General features: G+C 41.7%; 1 protein-coding gene across 1 annotated transcript; it reads left to right on the top strand.

The window, feature by feature from the left end:
* Window positions 1-1062: 1062 nt before the first annotated feature.
* On the top strand, window positions 1063-25522 carry bmp3 (bone morphogenetic protein 3). Its single transcript, XM_046345469.1, is given in 4 exon segments — window positions 1063-1584; window positions 1587-1701; window positions 6522-7501; window positions 24685-25522. Coding segments are annotated over 4 exon segments (1449 nt in total). The 5' UTR covers window positions 1063-1422; the 3' UTR covers window positions 24877-25522.
* Window positions 25523-25863: the final 341 nt, after the last annotated feature.

Consider the following 25863-nt stretch of genomic DNA (forward strand, 5'->3'; position numbering starts at 1 on the left):
CAGCTGGTCCCTGTAGTAATACCCAGCTGGTCCCAGTAGTAATACCCAGCTGGTCCCGGTAGTAATACCCAGCTGGTCCCTGTAGTAATACCCAGCTGGTCCCTGTAGTAATACCCAGCTGGTCCCAGTAGTAATACCCAGCTGGTCCCAGTAGTAATACCCAGCTGGTCCCAGTAGTAATACCCAGCTGGTCCCTGTAGTAATACCCAGCTGGTCCCAGTAGTAATACCCAGCTGGTCCCAGTAGTGATACCCAGCTGGTCCCAGTAATAATACCCAGCTGGTCCCTGTAGTAATACCCAGCTGGTCCCAGTAGTGATACCCAGCTGGTCCCAGTAGTAATACCCAGCTGGTCCCAGTAGTAATACCCAGCTGGTCCCAGTAGTGATACCCAGCTGGTCCCAGTAATAATACCCATCTGGTCCCTGTAGTAATACCAGCTGGTCCCAGTAGTGATACCCAGCTGGTCCCAGTAGTAATACCAGCTGGTCCCTGTAGTAATACCCAGCTGGTCCCAGTAGTGATACCCAGCTGGTCCCTGTAGTAATACCAGCTGGTCCCAGTAGTAATACCAGCTGGTCCCAGTAGTAATACCCAGCTGGTCCCAGTAGTAATACCCAGCTGGTCCCAGTAGTGATACCCAGCTGGTCCCTGTAGTAATACCCAGCTGGTCCCTGTAGTAATACCCAGCTGGTCCCAGTAGTAATACCCAGCTGGTCCCAGTAGTGATACCCAGCTGGTCCCTGTAGTAATACCCAGCTGGTCCCTGTAGTAATACCCAGCTGGTCCCAGTAGTAATACCCAGCTGGTCCCAGTAGTGATACCCAGCTGGTCCCTGTAGTAATACCCAGCTGGTCCCTGTAGTAATACCCAGCTGGTCCCAGTAGTAATACCCAGCTGGTCCCAGTAGTGATACCCAGCTGGTCCCAGTAGTGATACCCAGCTGGTCCCAGTAGTAATACCCAGCTGGTCCCAGTAGCCATATATATTACCAAGCACAACAGGGACGATTGGCTGTCGATTGAGAGATCTGCCCAGATCTGAACAAAACCAAGAGCTGCTGCCCTCTTCAACACTATTAGCTATTACTTCGAACTGGGAAGAGGGAGTCCTTATTCACTCAACCGAGAGAGAGGGAGAGATCATCTTTGATATAACTGTTCAACTGCACGGCAGACAGAGTGGGGCGCGCTGCAGGAGCACAGCGCACTGTCCGTTTTGTTGGCTATTACCTCTTCTTTGTTTCTTTTAGTGGGTGTCGAGTTTTTCAGGTGATTTTTAAACAAATGAACACTGGTCGAATCTTAAGGTGATGCCACCTATTTTCACTCTTAAGAGGACCTGGGACACGCGCTCTGAGTGGGAGATTAAGACCAGCAAGTTATTCTGACTGAACGTGTCCACCACTATTCTCACTGGGAACATGGCTCTCTGTCCGCAGTTACTGCTGCTGCTCGGATGGAGCTATCTATTCGGTGGATATTGCGCGATGTTGAAAGATCATTTCACTGGTTTGAAAAGAAAAGGTGAATCTGGGCACTCAGGTGCCCCCCTGGGGGACAAAGACCGGAGAAGAATGAGCAAGACCTGCTTTTACAGGATACTATGACGGAACACATGCAGATGCTTTACGACAAATATAACCGTGCAGGATTTCCTTTCAAGGATGGGAATACGGTCCGCAGCTTTAAAGCGCATTGGGGTAAATCTAATTAAATATGTATTTGTCTCTTGCCGAATTTAACGAATGTAGACTTAACAATGATATTCTTGCTTAGAAGCCTTTCACAACTATGTAGAGTTACATAAATGTAATTTAAAAAAATATATGAGCACAAGAGGAATAAAATACACAATAATCCAACATGTGAGCCAAATTGGTTGAATCAATGTTGTTTCCACGTCATTTCAACCCCCCTAAAATATATGTGATGACGTTGAACTAACACGGAGAACTAATTGAATTTGCAAATCAACAAATCAACATTAGCGCATTTCATTTTTTTTAACGTAGATCCAAGAGTGAAATTGTTTGCTGATTTCAAGTTAGTTTACAACTCAACTAAATGCAAAACAAAACTAGACATTGAATTGATTGATATCTGTGCCCTGTGGGATGGAACTATACAGGGAGTACCAGTACCAGATCAATGAGGTAGATATGTACATGAAGTCAGGGTAAAGTGACTAGTCATCAGGATAGATAATAATAAGGTATTTAAGGTAGATATGTACATGAAGTCAGGGTAAAGTGACTAGTCATCAGGATAGATAATAATAAGGTATTTAAGGTAGATATGTACATGAAGTCAGGGTAAAGTGACTAGTCATCAGGATAGATAATAATAAGGTATTTAAGGTAGATATGTACATGAAGTCAGGGTAAAGTGACTAGTCATCAGGATAGATAATAATAAGGTATTTAAGGTAGATATGTACATGAAGGCAGGGTAAAGTGACTAGGCATCAGGATAGATAATAATAAGGTATTTGAGGTAGATATGTACATGAAGGCAGGGTAAAGTGACTAGGCATCAGGATAGATAATAATAAGGTATTAGAGGTAGATATGTACATGAAGGCAGGGTAAAGTGACTAGACATCAGGATAGATAATAATAATAAGGTATTTGAGGTAGATATGTACATGAAGGCAGGGTAAACGTGACTAGTCATCAGGATAGATAATAATAAGAGTAAAATAAAGAACAGAGTAACAACAGCAAATTATTAGTGTGAAAGTGTGTTGTCGGTATGAGTGTGTGTTTGTGCGTATCTAGTGTATGTGAATGTGTGTGGGTTTTGTGTGAATGTGTGTATATAGTGTATATATATATATATATATATATATATATATATATATATATATATATATATATATATATATATATATAGGGAACAAACATTAGGAACACCTGCTCTTTCCATGACAGATTGACCAGGTGAATCCAGGTGAAACTATGATCCCTTATTGATGTCACTTGTGAAATTCACTCCAATCAGTGTAGATGAAGGGGAGGAGACAGGTTAAATCCACTTCAATCAGTGTAGATGAAGGGGAGGAGACAGGTTAAATCCACTTCAATCAGTGTAGATGAAGGGGAGGAGACAGGTTAAATTCACTTCAATCAGTGTAGATGAAGGGGAGGAGACAGGTTAGATCCACTCCAATCAGTGTAGATGAAGGGGAGGAGACAGGTTAGATCCACTCCAATCAGTGTAGATGAAGGGGAGGAGACAGGTTGAAGAAGCATTTTTCAGCCTTGAGACAATTGAGACATGGATTGTGTGTTTGTGTCATTCAGAGGGTGAATGGACAAGACAGCATATTTAAGTGCCTTTGAACGGGGTATGGTAGTAGGTGCCAGGTGCACCGGTTTGAGTGTGTCAAGAACTGCAACGCTGCTGGGATTGTCATGCTGAACAGTTAACCTTGTGTATCAAGAATGGTCCACCACCCAAAAGAGAACTTGTCCAGCCAACTTGATACAACTGGGAAGCATTGGAGTCAACATGGGCCAGCATCCCTGTGGAACGATTTAGAGACCTTGTAGAGTCCACGCCCTGACGGATTGATGCTGTTACCTAGTTGGGAATATAAAGCACCTGTTGATCCAAAGAGTCAACATGGGCCAGCATCCCTGTGGACGGCTGTTTCACCTGTTGTTTATTTAGAGACCTGTTGTTTGTAGAGTCCACGTCCCTGTTTCACCTGTTGGATTGATGCTGTTATGCAACTCGATATTAGGAAGGTGTTTGTATAGTTGGGAATATAAAGCTAGGGAAATGAACCTGTTGATCCTAGGAAAAACGGCTGTTTCACCTGTTTAGTAGTCTAGGGAAATGAAGGGCTGTTTCACCTGTTGTTTAGTAGTCTAGGGAAATGACGGCTGTTTCACCTGTTGTTTAGTAGTCTAGGGAAATGAACGGCTGTTTCACCTGTTGTTTAGTAGTCTAGGGAAATGAGGGAAATGAACGGCTGTTTCACCTGTTGTTTAGTAGTCTAGGGAAATAGGCTGTTTCAAATGAATGGCTGTTTCACCTGTTGTTTAGTAGTCTAGGGAAACCTGTTGTTTAATGGCTGTTTCACCTGTTGTTTAGTAGTCTAGGGAAATGAATGGCTGTTTCACCTGTTGTTTAGTAGTCTAGGGAAATGAATGGCTGTTTCACCTGTTGTTTAGTCTAGTCTGTTTCACCTGTTTAGTAGTCTAAATGAACAGCTGTTTCACCTGTTGTTTAGTAGTCTAGGGAAATGAACGGCTGTTTCACCTGTTTAGTAGTCTAGGGAAATGAAGGGCTGTTTCACCTGTTGTTTAGTAGTCTAGGGAAATGAACGGCTGTTTCACCTGTTGTTTAGTAGTCTAGGGAAATGGCTGTTTCACCTGTTGTTTAGTAGTCTGAAATTGTTTCACCTGTTGTTTAGTAGTCTAGGGAAATGAAATGGCTGTTTCACCTGTTGTTTAGTAGTCTAGGGAAATGAATGGCTGTTTCACCTGTTGTTTAGTAGTCTAGGGAAATGAATGGCTGTTTCACCTGTTGTTTAGTAGTCTAGGGAAATGAATGGCTGTTTCACCTGTTGTTTAGTAGTCTAGGGAAATGAATGGCTGTTTCACCTGTTGTTTAGTTTAGTCTAGGGAAATGGTTTCAAAGTCTAGGAAATGATCGGCTGTTTCACCTGTTGTTTAGCGGCTGTTTCACCTGTTGTTTACCCCTAACCTATCCCTAACCCTAACCCTAACCCTAGGGAAATGGTTTGGACTAACAGTAGCCTTCAAGCCTGTTATACATTTTTGTGTCTGTGTTTATGGGTGATAGCCAATGATAGGATAGGTAATTTGTGTCTGTGTTTATGGGTGAGTAGCCAATGATAGGATAGGATTTGTGTCTGTGTTTATGGGTCATTTTGTCATTTGTGTCTGTGTTTATGGGTGAGTAGCCAATGATAGGACAGGTCATTTGTGTTAATTGAGTAGCCAATGATAGGACAGGTCATCTGTGTTTATGGGTGAGTAGCCAATGATAGGACAGGTCATCTGTGTTTATTAGGACAGGTCTGTCTGTGTTTATGGGTGAGTAGCCAATGATAGGACAGGTCATTTGTGTTTAATGGGTGTCAATGATAGGACAGGTAATTTGTATCTGTGTTTATGGGTGAGTAGCCAATGATAGGACAGGTCATTTGTATCTGTGTTTATGGGTGAGGTAGCCAATGATAGGACAGGTCATTTGTGTCTGTGTTTATGGGTGAGTAGCCAATGATAGGACAGGTCATTTGGGTGAGTAGCCAATGATAGGACTGTGTCATTTGTTTATGGGTGAGTAGCCAATGATAGGACAGGTCATTTGTATCTGTGTTTATGGGTGAGTAGCCAATGATAGGACAGGTCATTTGTGTCTGTGTTTATGGGTGAGTAGCCAATGATAGGACAGGTCATTTGTATCTGTGTTTATGGGTGAGTAGCCAATGATAGGACAGGTCATTTGTGTCTGTGTTTATGGGTGAGTAGCCAATGATAGGACAGGTCATTTGTGTCTGTCTTATGGGTGAGTAGCCAATGATAGGACAGGTCATTTGTATTGTTTATTCAACATGATTCAATCTGTGTTTATGGGTGAGTAGCCAATGATAGGACAGGTCATTTGTGTCTGTGTTTATGGGTGAGTAGCCAATGATTTATGGGTGAGTAGCCAATGATAGGACAGGTCATTTGTGTCTGTGTTTATGGGTGAGTAAATGATAGGACAGGTCATTTGTGTCTGTGTTTATGGGTGAGTAGCCAATGATAGGACAGGTCATTTGTGTCTGTGTTATGCAGTATATAATTTTCCAACATGATTCAACTTTCCAATGGAATGTCTGATAAACTGGGCTGAGGTGTGGCCCTCTCCTAAATATGCATGTTTTACGGTCAAGAGGCCGTTATGCAGTATATAACCACTGATATGATAGTTTGCCAGCACCCAGGTTTCAGCACCCATATATTAGAAAACAGTGCCTTCTACTGGAATGTGTTGATAATGCAGGGGGGGTGGATAAGGTTGGCAATGCCGTTGTCACTGCAGCCTACAGAACACCCACACAGAACGTCCCCTTCAGGTTCTCTTTTGGTTATTAAAAACATTACTTTCCAACAACATTCTGTCAAACCAACATTTGTTAACTGGGAACCAAATGACTAGTGATTGGTTATTATTGCAAGATTTCCCTAGAAAATGCCATTGGAAGCTTTGAAACATTTGAATGATAGGGTTTGTAGACCTGCCTTAAATAGCCTCTAATTACATTTGTTTTTGTTCTTCTCCAGGTTTGAAACTAAATTGAACGATATGCACATAGAGATCCTATAATTCATGTAATTCTATGGACCTCTCTGACCTATACTCGATTCCAGGGGTGTTCAATTCTTAACCCGCTGGTTCTCTGTTCTACCTGGTCATTAATGGCACCCACCTGGTGTCAGAGGTATAAATGATTTGAATTTGTGGGCTCTATACTAACTGCCTCGTCCTATTGCTCTCCCAGGCACCATCAACAACAAGCAGCTCCAGATCTTCAACCTGACGTCTCTCACCAAGTCAGAGGCCGTCCTGTCGGCCTCGCTCCACTACTACATAGGAGACCTCCAGAACAGCACCCAGCACCCGGGCTGCAACAGCACCACCAGGCCCAAGAGTTGTGGAGCCCCTTCACCATTCCGCCATGGCCTCAGGAGACACAGCCACCTCCAGATGGATGTGTGGAGCTTTTCCTCAGTGGATAACCACACCAGGGCATTGGGCCACTTTGTGATCAACGTGTCTACGCTATACAGGGACTTCATCTCTTGGCAGTGGAAGGACGTCACCCGGGTGGTGAACCAAGCCAAGCGTCATCGTGAGCTGCTGATCGGGATAGACGTGGCATCCCAGCCTGGACCCAGGCCCTGGAAGAAGCTCCTCTCAGACCGCTCTCCTTACATCCTGGTCTACGCCAACGACTCGGCCATCTCTGAGCCCGAGAGTGTGGCGTCGACACTACAGAGGCATCAAACGATGACTACAGCTGGAGAAGGGGCTTTCGCCTCTGGCTTCAATAGACTGGGGCTGCACGCTCGGAATAACACCGCCGCGCAACAACAGGCACCTCCTAACAGACGCCGGCGCTCGGCTAGCGTCCTCCTCCCGCTCCAGAACAACGAGTTACCGGGGCCGGAGTATCCGTATGAGACGACGGGCTGGGACGAGACCAGCCCCTACGAACCGCTGGAGAACAAGCCGGTCCGTCGGCCGAGGAAAAAGACGCGTGGTAAGAGCCAGAGGCACGGCAGTAAGATGCCCCTGCTGCAGTTTGACGAGCAGACGATAAAGAAGGCTCGTAAGAAGCAGTGGAACGAACCACAGAGCTGTGCTCGTCGCTACCTGAAGGTGGACTTTGCAGACATTGGCTGGAGCGAGTGGATTATATCTCCCAAGTCTTTTGATGCCTACTACTGCTCAGGGTCATGCCAGTTCCCCATGCCTAAGGTATGACTTCATGCTTCATGTAATTAATAATATAATGTGCCAGTATGTTTTTCCCAGACAGAGTCCCCAACCCTCATCCTGGAGACCTGCAGGTTCTGCTGCTTGGTTAGACAGGGTCCCCAACCCTCATCCTGGAGACCTGCAGGTTCTGCTGCTTGGTTAGACAGGGTCCCCAACCCTCATCCTGGAGACCTGCAGGTTCTGCTGCTTGGTTAGACAGGGTCCCCAACCCTCATCCTGGAGACCTGCAGGTTCTGCTGCTTGGTTAGACAGGGTCCCCAACCCTCATCCTGGAGACCTGCAGGTTCTGCTGCTTGGTTAGACAGGGTCCTCAACCCTCATCCTGGAGACCTGCAGGTTCTGCTGCTTGGTTAGACAGGGTCCCCAACCCTCATCCTGGAGACCTGCAGGTTCTGCTGCTTGGTTAGACAGGGTCCCCAACCCTCATTCTGGAGACCTACAGGTTCTGCTGCTTGGTTAGACAGAGTCCCCAACCCTCATCCTGGAGACCTGCAGGTTCTGCTGCTTGGTTAGACAGGGTCCCCAACCCTCATCCTGGAGACCTGCAGGTTCTGCTGCTTGGTTAGACAGGGTCCCCAACCCTCATCCTGGAGACCTGCAGGTTCTGCTGCTTGGTTAGACAGGGTCCCCAACCCTCATCCTGGAGACCTGCAGGTTGAGCAGGCTTTGTTCCGGCAGGCTTTTTGTTCCAAGATCTTGATGAGCAGAATCAGGTGTAACAAAGTGCTGCACACTGAAGCTCTCCAGAGCCTGGCCTGGCAGGCTCATATAACAGCTACTCACAGACTCTGTTTGTCAACTTCAGTGGCCCTTCAGCACCACAGTGTGGCAGAATGTAGAACTGATGTTGTCAACCATTGTTTCTCAATTATGATCTTAACACTTGGGTTTCCACATTTTTCTGCTCATGATCCCAAATTTACGTCAAGAAATTCTGGTGACCCCAATTTGGAGAGTAATGTAGTTTATTGGTTTTTGATATTGAACAACAGGGCATGGGGAATGTTTTGTATTATGACTAGCAGTCTGTGCAGATAGCAATGAACACAACTGTGTGCACATGATGTTCTGAGTCAAGAATGGTGACATCACGCCGGCTCTTTCAGACATCTGGTCTGGTTAGTTACTCCAGTCGGATAGAACATTGTGTTACTCCAGTCTGACAGAACATTGTGTTACTCCAGTTTGATAGAACATTGTCTGGTTAGTTACTCCAGGCTGACAGAACATTGTGTTACTCCAGTCTGATAGAACATTGTGTTACTCCAGTTTGATAGAACATTGTCTGGTTAGTTACTCCAGGCTGACAGAACATTGTGTTACTCCAGTCTGACAGAACATTGTGTTACTCCAGTTTGATAGAACATTGTCTGGTTAGTTACTCCAGGCTGACAGAACATTGTGTTACTCCAGTCTGATAAAACATTGTGTTACTCCAGTCTGATAGAACATTGTCTGGTTAGTTACTCCAGGCTGACAGAACATTGTGTTACTCCAGTCTGATAAAACATTGTGTTACTCCAGTCTGATAGAACATTGTCTGGTTAGTTACTCCAGGCTGATAGAACATTGTCTGGTTAGTTACTCCAGTCTGATAGAACATTGTCTGGTTAGTTACTCCAGTCTGACAGAACATTGTGTTACTCCAGTCTGATAGAACATTGTGTTACTCCAGTCTGATAGAACATTGTGTTACTCCAGTCTGATAGAACATTGTGTTACTCTGTTCAGATGGAACATTGTCTGGTTAGCTACTCCAGTCTGATAGAACATTGTGTGGCTAGTTACTCCAGTCTGATAGAACATTGTGTTACTCCAGTCTGAGTCTGATAGAACATTGTGTTACCAGTCTGATAGAACATTGTGTTGTTACTCCAGTCTGATAGAACATTGTGTTACTCCAGTCTGATAGAACATTGTGTTGTTACTCCAGTCTGATAGAACATTGTGTTACTCCAGTCTGATAGAACATTGTGTTACTCCAGTCTGATAGAACATTCCAGTCTGATGAACATTGTGTTACTCCAGTCTGATAGAACATTGTGTTACTGATAGAACCACTTCCAGTCTGATAGAACATTGTCCAGTTACTACTCCAGTCTGATAGAACATTGTGACTCCAGTCTGATAGAACATTGTGTTACTCCAGTCTGATAGAACATTGTGTTACTCCAGTCTGATAGAACATTGTGTTACTCCAGTCTTAGAACTCCAGTCTGATAGAACATTGTGTTACTCCAGTCTGATAGAACATTGTGTTACTCCAGTCTGATAGAACATTGTGTTACTCCAGTCTGATAGAACATTGTGAACATTGTTACTCCAGTCTGATAGAACATTGTGTTATTGTGTTACTCCAGTCTGATAGAACATTGTGTTACTCCAGTCTGATAGAACATTGTGTTACTCCAGTCTGATAGTTCAGATGGAACATTGTCTGGTTAGCTACTCCAGTCTGATAGAACATTGTGTTACTCCAGTCTGACGGAACATTTATGGTTAGTTACTCCAGTCTGATAGAATTGTGTTTGTGATAGAACTGTCTGATAGAACATTGTCTGGTTACTCCAGTCTGATAGAACATTGTCTGGTTAGTTACTCCAGTCTGATAGAACATTCCAGTCTGATAGAACATTGTTAGTTACTCCAGTCTGATAGAACATTGTCTGGTTAGTTACTCCAGTCTGATAGAACATTCCAGTCTGATGGTTAGTTACTCCAGTCTGATAGAACATTGTCTGGTTAGTTACTCCAGTCTGATAGAACATTGTCTGGAACATTGTAGTTACTCCAGTCTGATAGAACATTGTCTGGTTAGTTACTCCAGTCTGATAGAACATTGTCTGGTTAGTTACTCCAGTCTGATAGAACATTGTCTGGTTAGTTACTCCAGTCTGATAGAACATTGTCTGGTTAGTTACTCCAGTCTGATAGAACATTGTCTGGTTAGTTACTCCAGTCTGATAGAACATTGTGTTACTCCAGTCTGATAGAACATTGTCCAGTTACTCCAGTCTGATAGAACATTGTCTGTTAGTTACTCCAGTCTGATAGAACATTGTTCTGGTTGATAGAACAGTTACTCCAGTCTGATAGAACATTGTGTTACTCCAGTCTGAATAGAACATTGTGTTACTCCAGTCTGATAGAACATTGTGTTACTCCAGTCTGATAGAACATTGTGTTACTCCAGTCTGATAGAACATTGTGTTCTGATAGAACATTGTGTTCACTCTGATAGAACATTGTGTCCAGTCTGATAGAACATTGTGTTACTCCAGTCTGATAGAACATTGTGTTACTCAGTCTGATAGAACATTTGTTTTTACTCTGTTCAGATGGAACATTGTCTGTTACTCCAGTCTGATAGAACATTGTGTTACTCCAGTCTGATAGAACATTGTGTTACTCCAGTCTGATAGAACATTGTGTTACTCCAGTCTGATAGAACATTGTGTTACTCCAGTCTGATAGAACATTGTGTTACTCCAGTCTGATAGAACATTGTGTTACTCCAGTCTGATAGAACATTGTGTTACTCCAGTCTGATAGAACATTGTGTTAGTCTGATAGAACCTCCAGTCTGATAGTGTTACTCCAGTCTGATAGAACATTGTGTTACTCCAGTCTGATAGAACATTGTGTTACTCCAGTCTGATAGAACATTGTGTTACTCCAGTCTGATAGAACATTGTTACAGTCTGATAGATGGAACATTGTGACTGATAGAACATTGTTACAGTCTGATAGAACAGTCTGATAGAACATTGTGTTTCCAGTCTGATAGAACATTGTGTTACTCCAGTCTGATAGAACATTGTGTTACTCCAGTCTGATAGTTCAGATGGAACATTTGTTACTCCAGTCTGGTTGATGGAACATTGTTGTTACTCCAGTCTGATAGAACATTGTGTTACTCCAGTCTGATAGAACATTGTGTTACTCCAGTCTGATAGAACATTGTGTTACTCCAGTCTGATAGAACAGATAGAACATTGTGTTACTCCAGTCTGTCAGATGATAGAACATTGTGTTACTCCAGTCTGATAGAACATTGTGTTACTCCAGTCTGATAGAACATTGTGTCTTAGAACTCTGGTTAGTTACTCCAGTCTGATAGAACATTGTCTGGTTGTTACTCCAGTCTGATAGAACATTGTGTGGTTAGTTACTCCAGTCTGATAGAACATTGTGTTACTCCAGTCTGATAGAACATTGTGTTACTCCAGTCTGATAGAACATTGTGTTACTCCAGTCTGATAGAACATTGTGTTACTCCAGTCTGATAGAACATTGTCTGTGGTTACTCCAGTCTGATAGAACACAGTCTGATAGAACAGTCCAGTCTGATAGAACATTGTGTTACTCCAGTCTGATAGAACATTGTGTTACTCCAGTCTGATAGAACATTGTGTTTAGTCTTAGAACATTGTGTTACTCCAGTCTGATCTGATAGAACATTGTGTTACTCCAGTCTGATAGAACATTGTGTTACTCTTGTCTGATAGAACATTGTGTTACTCATTGTCCAGTCTGATAGAACATTGTGTTACTCCAGTCTTAGAACATTGTGTTACTCCAGTCTGACAGAACTTTGTTTTACTCTATTCAGATGGAACATTGTCTGTTACTCCAGTTATCTACTCCAGTCTGATAGAACATTCTGTTACTCCAGTCTGATAGAACATTGTGTTACTCCAGTCTGACAGAACATTGTTACTCCAGTCTGAGTCTGATAGAACATTGTGTTACTCCAGTCTGATAGAACATTGTGTTACTCCAGTCTGATAGAACATTGTGTTACTCCAGTCTGATAGAACATTGTGTTACTCCAGTCTGATAGAACATTGTGTTACTCCAGTCTGATGGAACATTGTGTTACTCCAGTCTGATAGAACATTGTGTTACTCCAGTCTGATAGAACATTGTGTTACTCCAGTCTGATAGAACATTGTTACTCCAGTCTGACAGAACATTGTGTTACTCCAGTCTGATAGAACATTGTGTTACTCCAGTCTGATAGAACATTGTGTTACTCCGGTCTGATAGAACATTGTGTTACTCCAGTCTGATGGAACATTGTGTTACTCCGGTCAGATGGAACATTGTGTTTACTCCAGTCTGATGGAACATTGTGTTACTCCAGTCTGATGGAACATTGTGTTACTCCAGTCTGATAGAACATTTGTTACTCCAGTCTGATAGAACATTGTGTTACTCCAGTCTGATAGAACATTGTGTTACTCCAGTCAGATGGAACTGATGGAACATTGTGTTACTCCCAGTCATTGTGATGGATAGAACATTGTGTTACTCCAGTCTGATAGAACATTGTGTTACTCCAGTCTGATAGAACATTGTGTTACTCCAGTCTGATAGAACATTGTCTGGTTAGCTACTCCAGTCTGATAGAACATTGTGTGGTTAGTTACTCCAGTCTGATAGAACATTGTGTTACTCCAGTCTGATAGAACATTGTGTTATTCTGTTCTCCATGGAACATTGTCTGGTTAGCTACTCCAGTCTGATAGAACATTGTGTTACTCCAGTCTGACAGAACATTTATGGAACATTAGTTACTCCAGTCTGATAGAACATTGTCTGGTTTGTTACTCCAGTCTGATAGAACATTGTCTGTCTGGTAGTTATTCCAGATAGAACTGATAGAACATTGTCTGGTTTAGTTACTGGTTTGTTACCAGTCTGATAGAACATTGTCTGGTTAGTTACTCCAGTCTGATAGAACATTGTGTTACTCCAGTCTGATAGAACATTGTGTTACTCCAGTCTGATAGAACATTGTGTTACTCCAGTCTGATAGAACATTGTGTTACTCCAGTCTGATAGAACATTGTGTTACTCCAGTCTGATAGAACATTGTGTTACTCCAGTCTGATAGAACATTGTGTTAGTTCTCCAGTCTGATAGAACAGAGTCTGGAACATTGTGTTACTCCAGTCTGATAGAACATTGTGTTACTCCAGTCTGATAGAACATTGTGTTACTCCAGTCTGATAGAACATTGTGTTACTCCAGTCTGATAGAACATTGTGTTACTCCAGTCTGATAGAACATTGTGTTACTCCAGTCTGATAGAACATTGTGTTACTCCAGTCTGATAGAACATTGTGTTACTCCAGTCTGATAGAACATTGTGTTACTCCAGTCTGATAGAACATTGTGTTACTCCAGTCTGATAGAACATTGTGTTACTCTGTTCAGATGGAACATTGTCTGGTTAGTTACTCCAGTCTGATAGAACATTGTCTGGGTAGTTATTCCAGTCTGATAGAACATTGTCTTGTTAGTTACACCAGTCTGATAGAACATTGTCTGGTTAGTTACTCCAGTCTGATAGAACATTGTCTGGTTAGTTACTCCAGTCTGATTGAACATTGTCTGGTTAGTTACTCCAGTCTGATAGAACATTGTGTTATTCCAGTCCAGTTGTCTGATAGAACATTGTCTGGTTGTGTTACTCCAGTCTGATAGAACATTGTCTGTTACTCCAGTTGATAGAACAGTTACTCCAGTCTGATAGAACATTGTCCAGTTACATTGTCTGGTTAGTTCCAGTCTGATAGAACATTGTGTTACTCCAGTCTGATAGAACATTGTGTTACTCCAGTCTGATAGAACATTGTGTTACTCCAGTCTGATAGAACATTGTGTTACTCCAGTCTGATAGAACATTGTCTGGTTTAGTTACTCCAGTCTGATAGAACATTGTGTTACACCAGTCTGATAGAACATTGTCTGGTTGTTACTCCAGTCTGATAGAACATTGTCTGGTTAGTTACTCCAGTCTGATAGAACATTGTCTGGTTAGTTACTCCAGTCTGATAGAACATTGTCTGGTTTGTTACTCCAGTCTGATAGAACATTGTCTGGTTTGTTACTCCAGTCTGATAGAACATTGTCTGGTTAGTTACTCCAGTCTGATAGAACATTGTCTGGTTAGTTACTCCAGTCTGATAGAACATTGTGTTACACCAGTCTGATAGAACATTGTCTGGTTAGTTACTCCAGTCTGATAGAACATTGTCTGGTTAGTTACTCCAGTCTGATAGAACATTGTCTGGTTAGTTACTCCAGTCTGATAGAACATTGTAGAACATTTGTTACTCTGGTTAGTTACTCAGTCTTATTGTCTGGTTAGTTACCAGTCAGTCTGGTTAGTTACTCCAGTCTGATAGAACATTGTCTGGTTAGTTACTCCAGTCTGATAGAACATTGTGTTACTCCAGTCTGATAGAACATTGTGTTACTCCAGTCTGATAGAACATTGTGTTACTCCAGTCTGATAGAACACTCCAGTCTGTCTGATAGAACATTGTGTTACTCTTGTCTGATAGAACATTGTGTTACTCTTGTCTGATAGAACATTGTGTTACTCCAGTCTGATAGAACATTGTGTTACTCCAGTCTGACAGAACTTTGTTTTACTCTATTCAGATGGAACATTGTCTGGTTATCTACTCCAGTCTGATAGAACATTCTGTTACTCCAGTCTGATAGAACATTGTGTTACTCCAGTCTGACAGAACATTGTTACTCCAGTCTGACAGAACATTGTGTTACTCCAGTCTGATAGAACATTGTGTTACTCCAGTCTGATAGAACATTGTGTTACTCCGGTCAGATGGAACATTGTGTTACTCCAGTCTGATGGAACATTGTGTTACTCCAGTCTGATAGAACATTGTGTTACTCCAGTCTGATAGAACATTGTGTTACTCCAGTCTGACAGAACATTGTTACTCCAGTCTGACAGAACATTGTGTTACTCCAGTCTGATAGAACATTGTGTTACTCCAGTCTGATAGAACATTGTGTTACTCCGGTCAGATGGAACATTGTGTTACTCCGGTCTGATGGAACATTGTGTTACTCCAGTCTGATGGAACATTGTGTTACTCCAGTCTGATAGAACATTGTGTTACTCCAGTCTGATAGAACATTGTGTTACTCCGGTCAGATGGAACATTGTGTTACTCCGGTCAGATGGAACATTGTGTTACTCCAGTCTGATAGAACATTGTGTTACTCCAGTCTGATAGAACATTGTGTTACTCCAGTCTGATAGAACATTGTCTGGTTAGCTACTCCAGTCTGATAGAACATTGTGTCTGATAGAACATTGTGTGGTTAGTTACTCCAGTCTGATAGAACATTGTGTTACTCCAGTCTGATAGAACATTGTGTTATTCTGTTCAGATGGAACATTGTCTGGTTAGCTACTCCAGTCTGATAGAACATTGTGTTACTCCAGTCTGACGGAACATTTATGGTTAGTTACTCCAGTCTGATAGAACATTGTCTGGTTTGTTACTCCAGTCTGATAGAACATTGTCTGGGTAGTTATTCCAGTCTGATAGAACATTGTCTGGTTAGTTACACCAGTCTGATAGAACATTGTCTGGTTAGTTACTCCAGTCTGATAGAACATTGTCTGGTTAGTTACTCCAGTCTGATTGAACATTGTCTGGTTAGTTACTCCAGTCTGATAGAACATTGTCTGGGTAGTTATTCCAGTCTGATAGAACATTGTCTGGTTAGTTACACCAGTCTGATAGAACATTGTCTGGTTAGTTACACCAGTCTGATAGAACATTGTCTGGTTAGTTACTCCAGTCTGATAGAACATTGTCTCTGATAGAACATTGTCTGGTTAGTTACTCCAGTCTGATTGAACATTGTCTGGTTAGTTACTCCAGTCTGATAGAACATTGTGTTACTCCAGTCGAATAGAACATTGTGTTACTCCAGTCTGATAGAACATTGTCTGGTTAGTTACTCCAGTCTGATTGAACATTGTCTGGTTAGTTACTCCAGTCTGATAGAACATTGTGTTACTCCAGTCTGATAGAACATTGTGTTACTCCAGTCTGATAGAACATTGTGTTACTCCAGTCTGATAGAACATTGTGTTACTCTTGTCTGATAGAACATTGTGTTACTCTTGTCTGATAGAACATTGTGTTACTCCAGTCTGATAGAACATTGTGTTACTCCAGTCTGACAGAACTTTGTTTTACTCTATTCAGATGGAACATTGTCTGGTTATTACTCCAGTCTGATAGAACATTCTGTTACTCCAGTCTGATAGAACATTGTGTTACTCCAGTCTGACAGAACATTGTTACTCCAGTCTGACAGAACATTGTGTTACTCCAGTCTGACAGAACATTGTGTTACTCCAGTCTGATAGAACATTGTGTTACTCCAGTCTGATAGAACATTGTGTTACTCCGGTCAGATGGAACATTGTGTTACTCCAGTCTGATGATACATTGTGTTACTCCAGTCTGATAGAACATTGTGTTACTCCAGTCTGACAGAACATTGTTACTCCAGTCTGACAGAACATTGTTACTCCAGTCTGACAGAACATTGTGTTACTCCAGTCTGATAGAACATTGTGTTACTCCAGTCTGATAGAACATTGTGTTACTCCGGTCAGATGGAACATTGTGTTACTCCGGTCTGATGGAACATTGTGTTACTCCAGTCTGATGGAACATTGTGTTACTCCAGTCTGATAGAACATTGTGTTACTCCGGTCAGATGGAACATTGTGTTACTCCGGTCAGATGGAACATTGTGTTACTCCGGTCAGATGGAACATTGTGTTACTCCAGTCTGATAGAACATTGTGTTACTCCAGTCTGATAGAACATTGTGTTACTCTGTTCAGATGGAACATTGTCTGGTTAGCTACTCCAGTCTGATAGAACATTGTGTGGTTAGTTACTCCAGTCTGATAGAACATTGTGTTACTCCAGTCTGATAGAACATTGTGTTACTCCAGTCTGATAGAACATTGTCTGGTTAGCTACTCCAGTCTGATAGAACATTGTGTGGTTAGTTACTCCAGTCTGATAGAACATTGTGTTACTCCAGTCTGATAGAACATTGTGTTACTCCAGTCTGATAGAACATTGTGTTACTCTTGTCTGATAGAACATTGTGTTACTCTTGTCTGATAGAACATTGTGTTACTCTTGTCTGATAGAACATTGTGTTACTCCAGTCTGATAGAACATTGTGTTACTCCAGTCTGACAGAACTTTGTTTTACTCTATTCAGATGGAACATTGTCTGGTTATCTACTCCAGTCTGATAGAACATTCTGTTACTCCAGTCTGATAGAACATTGTGTTACTCCAGTCTGACAGAACATTGTTACTCCAGTCTGACAGAACATTGTGTTACTCCAGTCTGATAGAACATTGTGTTACTCCAGTCTGATAGAACATTGTGTTACTCCGGTCTGATGGAACATTGTGTTACTCCGGTCAGATGGAACATTGTGTTACTCCAGTCTGATAGAACATTGTGTTACTCCAGTCTGATAGAACATTGTGTTACTCCAGTCTGATAGAACATTGTTACTCCAGTCTGACAGAACATTGTGTTACTCCAGTCTGATAGAACATTGTGTTACTCCAGTCTGATAGAACATTGTGTTACTCCGGTCTGATAGAACATTGTGTTACTCCGGTCAGATGGAACATTGTGTTACTCCAGTCTGATGGAACATTGTGTTACTCCAGTCTGATGGAACATTGTGTTACTCCAGTCTGATAGAACATTGTGTTACTCCGGTCAGATGGAACATTGTGTTACTCCGGTCAGATGGAACATTGTGTTACTCCGGTCAGATGGAACATTGTGTTACTCCGGTCTGATAGAACATCTTGTTACTCCAGTCTGATAGAACATTGTGTTACTCTGTTCAGATGGAACATTGTCTGGTTAGCTACTCCAGTCTGATAGAACATTGTGTGGTTAGTTACTCCAGTCTGATAGAACATTGTGTTACTCCAGTCTGATAGAACATTGTGTTATTCTGTTCAGATGGAACATTGTCTGGTTAGCTACTCCAGTCTGATAGAACATTGTGTTACTCCAGTCTGACAGAACATTTATGGTTAGTTACTCCAGTCTGATAGAACATTGTCTGGTTTGTTACTCCAGTCTGACAGAACATTGTCTGGGTAGTTATTCCAGTCTGATAGAACATTGTCTGGTTAGTTACACCAGTCTGATAGAACATTGTCTGGTTAGTTACTCCAGTCTGATAGAACATTGTGTTCCTCCAGTCTGATAGAACATTGTGTTACTCCTCCAGTCTGATAGAACATTGTGTTACTCCAGTCTGATAGAACATTGTGTTACTCCAGTCTGATAGAACATTGTGTTACTCCAGTCTGATAGAACATTGTGTTACTCTGTTCAGATGGAACATTGTCTGGTTAGTTACTCCAGTCTGATAGAACACTGTTTTACATTGTGTTACCAGTCTGATAGAACATTGTGTTACTCCAGTTCACATGGAACATTGTGTTACTCCAGTCTGATAGAACATTGTGTTACTCCAGTCTGATAGAACATTGTGTTACTCCAGTCTGATAGAACATTGTGTTACTCCAGTCTGATAGAACATTGTGTTACTCCAGTCTGATAGAACATTGTGTTACTCCAGTCTGATAGAACATTGTGTTACTCCAGTCTGATAGAACATTGTGTTACTCTGTTCAGAGTCTGATAGAACATTGTCTGAACATTGTGTTAGTTAGAACATTGTTGTTCCAGTCTGATAGAACATTGTCTGGGTATTGTTATTCCAGTCTGATAGAACATTGTCTTGTTAGTTACACCAGTCTGATAGAACATTGTCTGGTTAGTTACTCCAGTCTGATAGAACATTGTCTGGTTAGTTACTCCAGTCTGATTGAACATTGTCTGGTTAGTTACTCCAGTCTGATAGAACATTGTCTGGGTAGTTATTCCAGTCTGATAGAACATTGTCTGGTTAGTTACTCCAGTCTGATAGAACATTGTCTGGTTAGTTACTCCAGTCTGATAGAACATTGTCTGGTTAGTTACTCCAGTCTGATAGAACATTGTCTGGTTAGTTACTCCAGTCTGATAGAACATTGTGTTACTCCAGTCTGTTACTCCAGTCTGATAGAACATTGTGTTACTCCAGTCTGATAGAACATTGTGTTACTCCAGTCTGATAGAACATTGTGTTACTCCAGTCTGATAGAACATTGTGTTACTCCAGTCTGATAGAACATTGTGTTACTCCAGTCTGATAGAACATTGTGTTACTCCAGTCTGATAGAACATTGTGTTACTCATTGTGTTACTCCAGTCTGATAGAACATTGTGTTACATTGTGTTACTCCAGTCTGACAGAACTTTGTTTTACTCCATTCAGATGGAACATTGTCTGTTATCTACTCCAGTCTGATAGAACATTCTGTTACTCCAGTCTGATAGAACATTGTGTTACTCCAGTCTGACAGAACATTGTTACTCCAGTCTGACAGAAGAACATTGTGTTACTCCAGTCTGATAGAACATTGTGTTACTCCAGTCTGATAGAACATTGTGTTACTCCAGTCAGATGGAACATTGTGTTACTCCAGTCTGATGATTGTGTTACATTGTGTTACTCCAGTCTGATAGAACATTGTGTTACTGATAGAACATTGTGTTACTCCAGTCTGATAGAACATTGTGTTACTCCAGTCTGACAGAACATTGTTACTCCAGTCTGATAGAACATTGTGTTACTCCAGTCTGATAGAACATTGTGTTACTCAGTCTGATAGAACATTGATAGAACATTGTGTTACTCCAGTCTGATAGAACATTGTGTTACTCCGGTCAGATGGAACATTGTGTTACTCCAGTCTGATGGAACATTGTGTTACTCCAGTCTGATGGAACATTGTGTTACTCCAGTCTGATAGAACATTGTGTTACTCCGGTCAGATGGAACATTGTGTTACTCAGTCGGTCAGATGGAACATTGTGTTACTCCGGTCTGATGGAACATTGTGTTACTGTCAGATGGAACATTGTGTTACTCCGGTCAGATGGAACATTGTGTTACTCCAGATGGAACATTGTGTCAGATGGAACATTGTGTTACTCCAGTCTGATAGAACATTGTGTTACTCCAGTTTGATAGAACATTGTGTTATTCTGTTCAGATGGAACATTGTCTGGTTAGCTACTCCAGTCTGATAGAACATTGTGTTACTCCAGTCTGACGGAACATTTACTGTCTGATAGAACATTAGTTACTCCAGTCTGAGAGAACATTGTCTGGTTTGTTACTCCAGTCTGATAGAACATTGTCTGGGTAGTTATTCCAGTCTGATAGAACATTGTCTGATAGAACATTAGTTACACCAGTCTGATAGAACATTGTCTGATAGTTAGTTACTCCAGTCTGATAGAACATTGTCTGGTTAGTTACTCCAGTCTGATAGAACATTGTCTGGTTAGTTACTCCAGTCTGATAGAACATTGTCTGGTTAGTTACTCCAGTCTGATAGAACATTGTCTGGTTAGTTACTCCAGTCTGATAGAACATTGTTGTTACTCCAGTTAGTTACTCCAGTCTGATAGAACATTGTCTGGTTAGTTACTCCAGTCTGATAGAACATTGTGTTACTCCAGTCTGATAGAACATTGTGTTACTCCAGTCTGATAGAACATTGTGTTACTCCAGTCTGATAGAACATTGTGTTACTCCAGTCTGATAGAACATTGTGTTACTCCAGTCTGATAGAACATTGTGTTTCTGTCTCTGTTCAGATGGAACATTGTCTGATAGTTAGTTACTCCAGTCTGATAGAACACTGTTTTACTCCAGTCTGATAGAACATTGTGTTACTCCAGTCTGATGGAACATTGTGTTACTCCAGTCTGATAGAACATTGTGTTACTCCAGTCTGATAGAACATTGTGTTACTCCAGTCTGATAGAACATTGTGTTACTCCAGTCTGATAGAACATTGAACATTGTGTTACTCCAGTCTGATAGAACATTGTTACTCCAGTCTGATAGAACATTGTGTTACTCCAGTCTGATAGAACATTGTGTTACTCCAGTCTGATAGAACATTGTGTTACTCCAGTCTGATAGAACATTGTGTTACTCCAGTTCTGATGGAACATTGTCATTTGTTAGTTACTCCAGTCTGATAGAACACTGTTTTACTCCAGTCTGATAGAACATTGTGTTACTCCAGTTCACATGGAACATTGTGTTACTCCAGTCTGATAGAACATTGTGTTACTCCAGTCTGATAGAACATTGTGTTACTCCAGTCTGATAGAACATTGTGTTACTCCAGTCTGATAGAACATTGTGTTACTCCAGTCTGATAGAACATTGTGTTACTCCAGTCTGATAGAACATTGTGTTACTCCAGTCTGATAGAACATTGTGTTACTCCAGTCTGATAGAACATTGTGTTACTCCAGTCTGATAGAACATTGTGAACATTTGTTACTCCAGTCTGATAGAACATTGTGTTCAGATGGAACATTGTCTGATAGTTAGCTACTCCAGTCTGATAGAACACTGTGTTACTCCAGTCTGACGGAACATTGTCTGGTTAGTTACTCCAGTCTGATAGAACATTGTCTGGTTTGTTACTCCAGAATGATAGAACATTGTCTAGTTAGTTACTCCAGTCTGATAGAACATTGTGTTACTCCAGTCTAATAGAACATTGTGTTACTCCAGTCTGATAGAACATTGTGTTACTCCAGTCTGATAGAACATTGTCTGGTTATTTACTCCAGTCTGACAGAACATTGTGTTACTCCAGTCTGATAGAACATTGTCTGGTTATTTACTCCAGTCTGATGGAACATTGTGTTACTCCAGTCTGATAGAACATTGTCACTCCAGTCTGATAGAACATTGTCTGGTTATTTACTCCAGTCTGACAGAACATTGTGTTACTCCGGTCAGATGGAACATTGTGTTACTCCAGTCTGATGGAACATTGTGTTACTCCAGTCTGATGGAACATTGTGTTACTCCAGTCTGACAGAACATTGTGTTACTCCAGTCTGATAGAACATTGTGTTACTCCAGTCTGACAGAACATTGTGTTACTCCAGTCTGATAGAACATTGTGTTACTCCAGTCAGTGGAACATTGTGTTACTCCAGTCTGGAACATTGTGTTACTCCAGTCTGATAGAACATTGTGAGATTGTGTTACTCCAGTCTGATAGAACATTGTGTTACTCCAGTCTGATAGAACATTGTGTTACTCCAGTCTGATGGAACATTGTGTTACTCCAGTCTGATAGAACATTGTGTTACTCCGGTCAGATGGAACATTGTGTTACTCCAGTCTGATAGAACAGTCTGATGGAACATTGTGTTACTCCAGTCTGATAGAACAGTCAGTGATGGAACATTGTGTTACTCCGGTCTGATGGAACATTGTGTTACTCCGGTCAGATGGAACATTGTGTTACTCCAGTCTGATAGAACATTGTGTTACTCCAGTCTGATAGAACATTGTGTTACTCCAGTCTGATGGAACATTGTGTTACTCCAGTCTGATGGAACATTGTGTTACTCCAGTCTGATGGAACATTGTGTTACTCCAGTCTGATGGAACATTGTGTTACTCCAGTCTGATAGAACATTGTCACTCCAGTCTGATAGAACATTGTGTTACTCCAGTCTGATAGAACATTGTGTTACTCCAGTCTGATAGAACATTGTGTTACTCCAGTCTGATAGAACATTGTGTTACTCCAGTCTGATAGAACATTGTGTTACTCCAGTCTGACAGAACATTGTGTTATAGAACATTGTGTTACTCTAGTCTGATAGAACATTGTGTTACTCCAGTCTGATAGAACATTGTCTTACATTGTGTTCCAGTCTGATAGAACATTGTGTTACTCCAGTCTGATAGAACATTGTGTTACTCCAGTCTGATAGAACATTGTGTTACTCCAGTCTGAGAACATTGTCACTCCAGTCTGATAGAACATTGTCTGGTTATTTACTCCAGTCTGACAGAACATTGTGTTACTCCAGTCTGATAGAACATTGTCTGGTTATTTACTCCAGTCTGATGGAACATTGTGTTACTCCAGTCTGTCTGATAGAACATTGTCACTCCAGTCTGATAGAACATTGTGTTACTCCAGTCTGATGGAACATTGTGTTACTCCAGTCTGATGGACTCCAGTCTGATGGAACATTGTGTTACTCCAGTCTGATAGAACAGTCTGATAGAACATTGTCACTCCAGTCTGATAGAACAACAGTCTGATAGAACATTGTGTTACTCCAGTCTGATAGAACATTGTGTTACTCCAGTCTGATCCAGTCTGATGGAACATTGTGTTACTCCAGTCTGATAGAACATTGTGTTACTCCAGTCTGATAGAACATTGTCTGGTTATTTACTCCAGTCTGATAGAACATTGTCTGGTTATTTACTCCAGTCTGATAGAACATTGTCTGGTTATTTACTCCAGTCTGATAGAACATTGTCTGGTTATTTACTCCAGTCTGACAGAACATTGTGTTACTCCAGTCTGATAGAACATTGTCTGGTTATTTACTCCAGTCTGATGGAACATTGTGTTACTCCAGTCTGATAGAACATTGTCACTCCAGTCTGATAGAACATTGTCTGGTTATTTACTCCAGTCTGACAGAACATTGTGTTACTCCGGTTTAGAACATTGTTACTCCAGTCTGATAGAACATTGTTTACTCCAGTCTGACAGAACATTGTGTTACTCCGGTCTGATGGAACATTGTGTTACTCCAGTCTGACAGTCTGATAGAACATTGTCTGGTTATTTACTCCAGTTACTCCAGTCTGATAGAACATTGTGTTACTCCAGTCTGACAGAACATTGTGTTACTCCAGTCTGACAGAACATTGTGTTACTCCAGTCTGATAGAACATTGTGTTACTCCAGTCTGACAGAACATTGTGTTACTCCAGTCTGACAGAACATTGTGTTACTCCAGTCTGATGGAACATTGTGTTACTCCAGTCTGACGGAACATTGTGTTACTCCGGTCTGATGGAACATTGTGTTACTCCGGTCTGATAGAACATTGTGTTACTCCGGTCTGATGGAACATTGTGTTACTCCAGTCTGATAGAACATTGTGTTACTCCGGTCAGATGGAACATTGTGTTACTCCAGTCTGATGGAACATTGTGTTACTCCAGTCTGATGGAACATTGTGTTACTCCAGTCTGATGGAATGTAGTCTTTAACCTTCGTAGAACTGTTATGTTTGATGTCATAAGGTGAATGTTGTGGTTCACCTCCTCCTTCTCTTCTGTCCTGTAGTCTCTGAAGCCTAGCAACCACGCCACCATCCAGAGCATTGTGAGAGCGGTAGGGGTGGTGTCTGGTATCCCTGAGCCCTGCTGTGTCCCAGACAAGATGTCTTCCCTCTCCATCCTCTTCTTCGACGAGGACAAGAACGTGGTGCTCAAAGTCTACCCAAACATGACTGTGGACTCCTGCGCCTGCAGATAGGGATAATTACCACACACACACACACACACACATAGAACAAACTCTCTGCAGCATAGCCACCTCTCAAGGATATTCCACTTTTGCACTCTCAGAGAGGTTCGGGATTACAATATACTATCTAAATGAAGATGGACCTTTTCAGGGAAGGACTGCTGGACCTTCCTCCTACTGGAATCCTGAAGCACCCTGGGAAATAGACAGCTGACTAGTCTCATCATCAACATCGCTATCACCACCATCATCATCATGGGTTTTTACTTGTTTGAATACAATTAACCAACCGCTGGCAAGGAGGACCTAATGCAGTTTGAGGTAGCACCTTAAAGAGGGAGGCAAAAACACCCAGAATGAAAGACCTTCTGTGATTCTTGAGCTCCAACAGTATGTATGTTATTCTCTACAGGTATCTATCTCTTATTCACTATAACCAACAGGGAGCTCCAACAGTATGTATGTTATTCTCTACAGGTATCTATCTCTTATTCACTATAACCGACAGTGAGCTGTTCCTGAGCTCCAACAGTATTGGGACAGTGAGCTCCAACAGTAGTGGGACAGTGAGCTCCAACAGTAGTGGGACAGTGAGCTCCAACAGTATTGGGACAGTGAGCTCCAACAGTAGTGGGACAGTGAGCTCCAACAGTAGTGGGACAGTGAGCTCCAACAGTAGTGGGACAGTGAGCTCCAACAGTAGTGGGACAGTGAGCTCCAACAGTAGTGGGACAGTGAGCTCCAACAGTAGTGGGACATTGAGCTCCAACAGTAGTGGGACAGTGAGCTCCAACAGTAGTGGGACAGTGAGCTCCAACAGTATTGGGACAGTGAGCTCCAACAGTAGTGGGACAGTGAGCTCCAACAGTATTGGGACAGTGACCCATTTGTTGTTGTTTTGGCTCTGTACTCCAGCACTTTGAAATTTGAAATTATACATTGACTGTGAGGTTAAAGTGCAAACTGTCAACATTCATTTGAGGGTATTTTCATCCG

This window comes from Oncorhynchus gorbuscha, linkage group LG04, assembly GCF_021184085.1.
Source record: "Oncorhynchus gorbuscha isolate QuinsamMale2020 ecotype Even-year linkage group LG04, OgorEven_v1.0, whole genome shotgun sequence".
NCBI classification, from domain to species: Eukaryota; Metazoa; Chordata; class Actinopteri; order Salmoniformes; family Salmonidae; genus Oncorhynchus; species Oncorhynchus gorbuscha.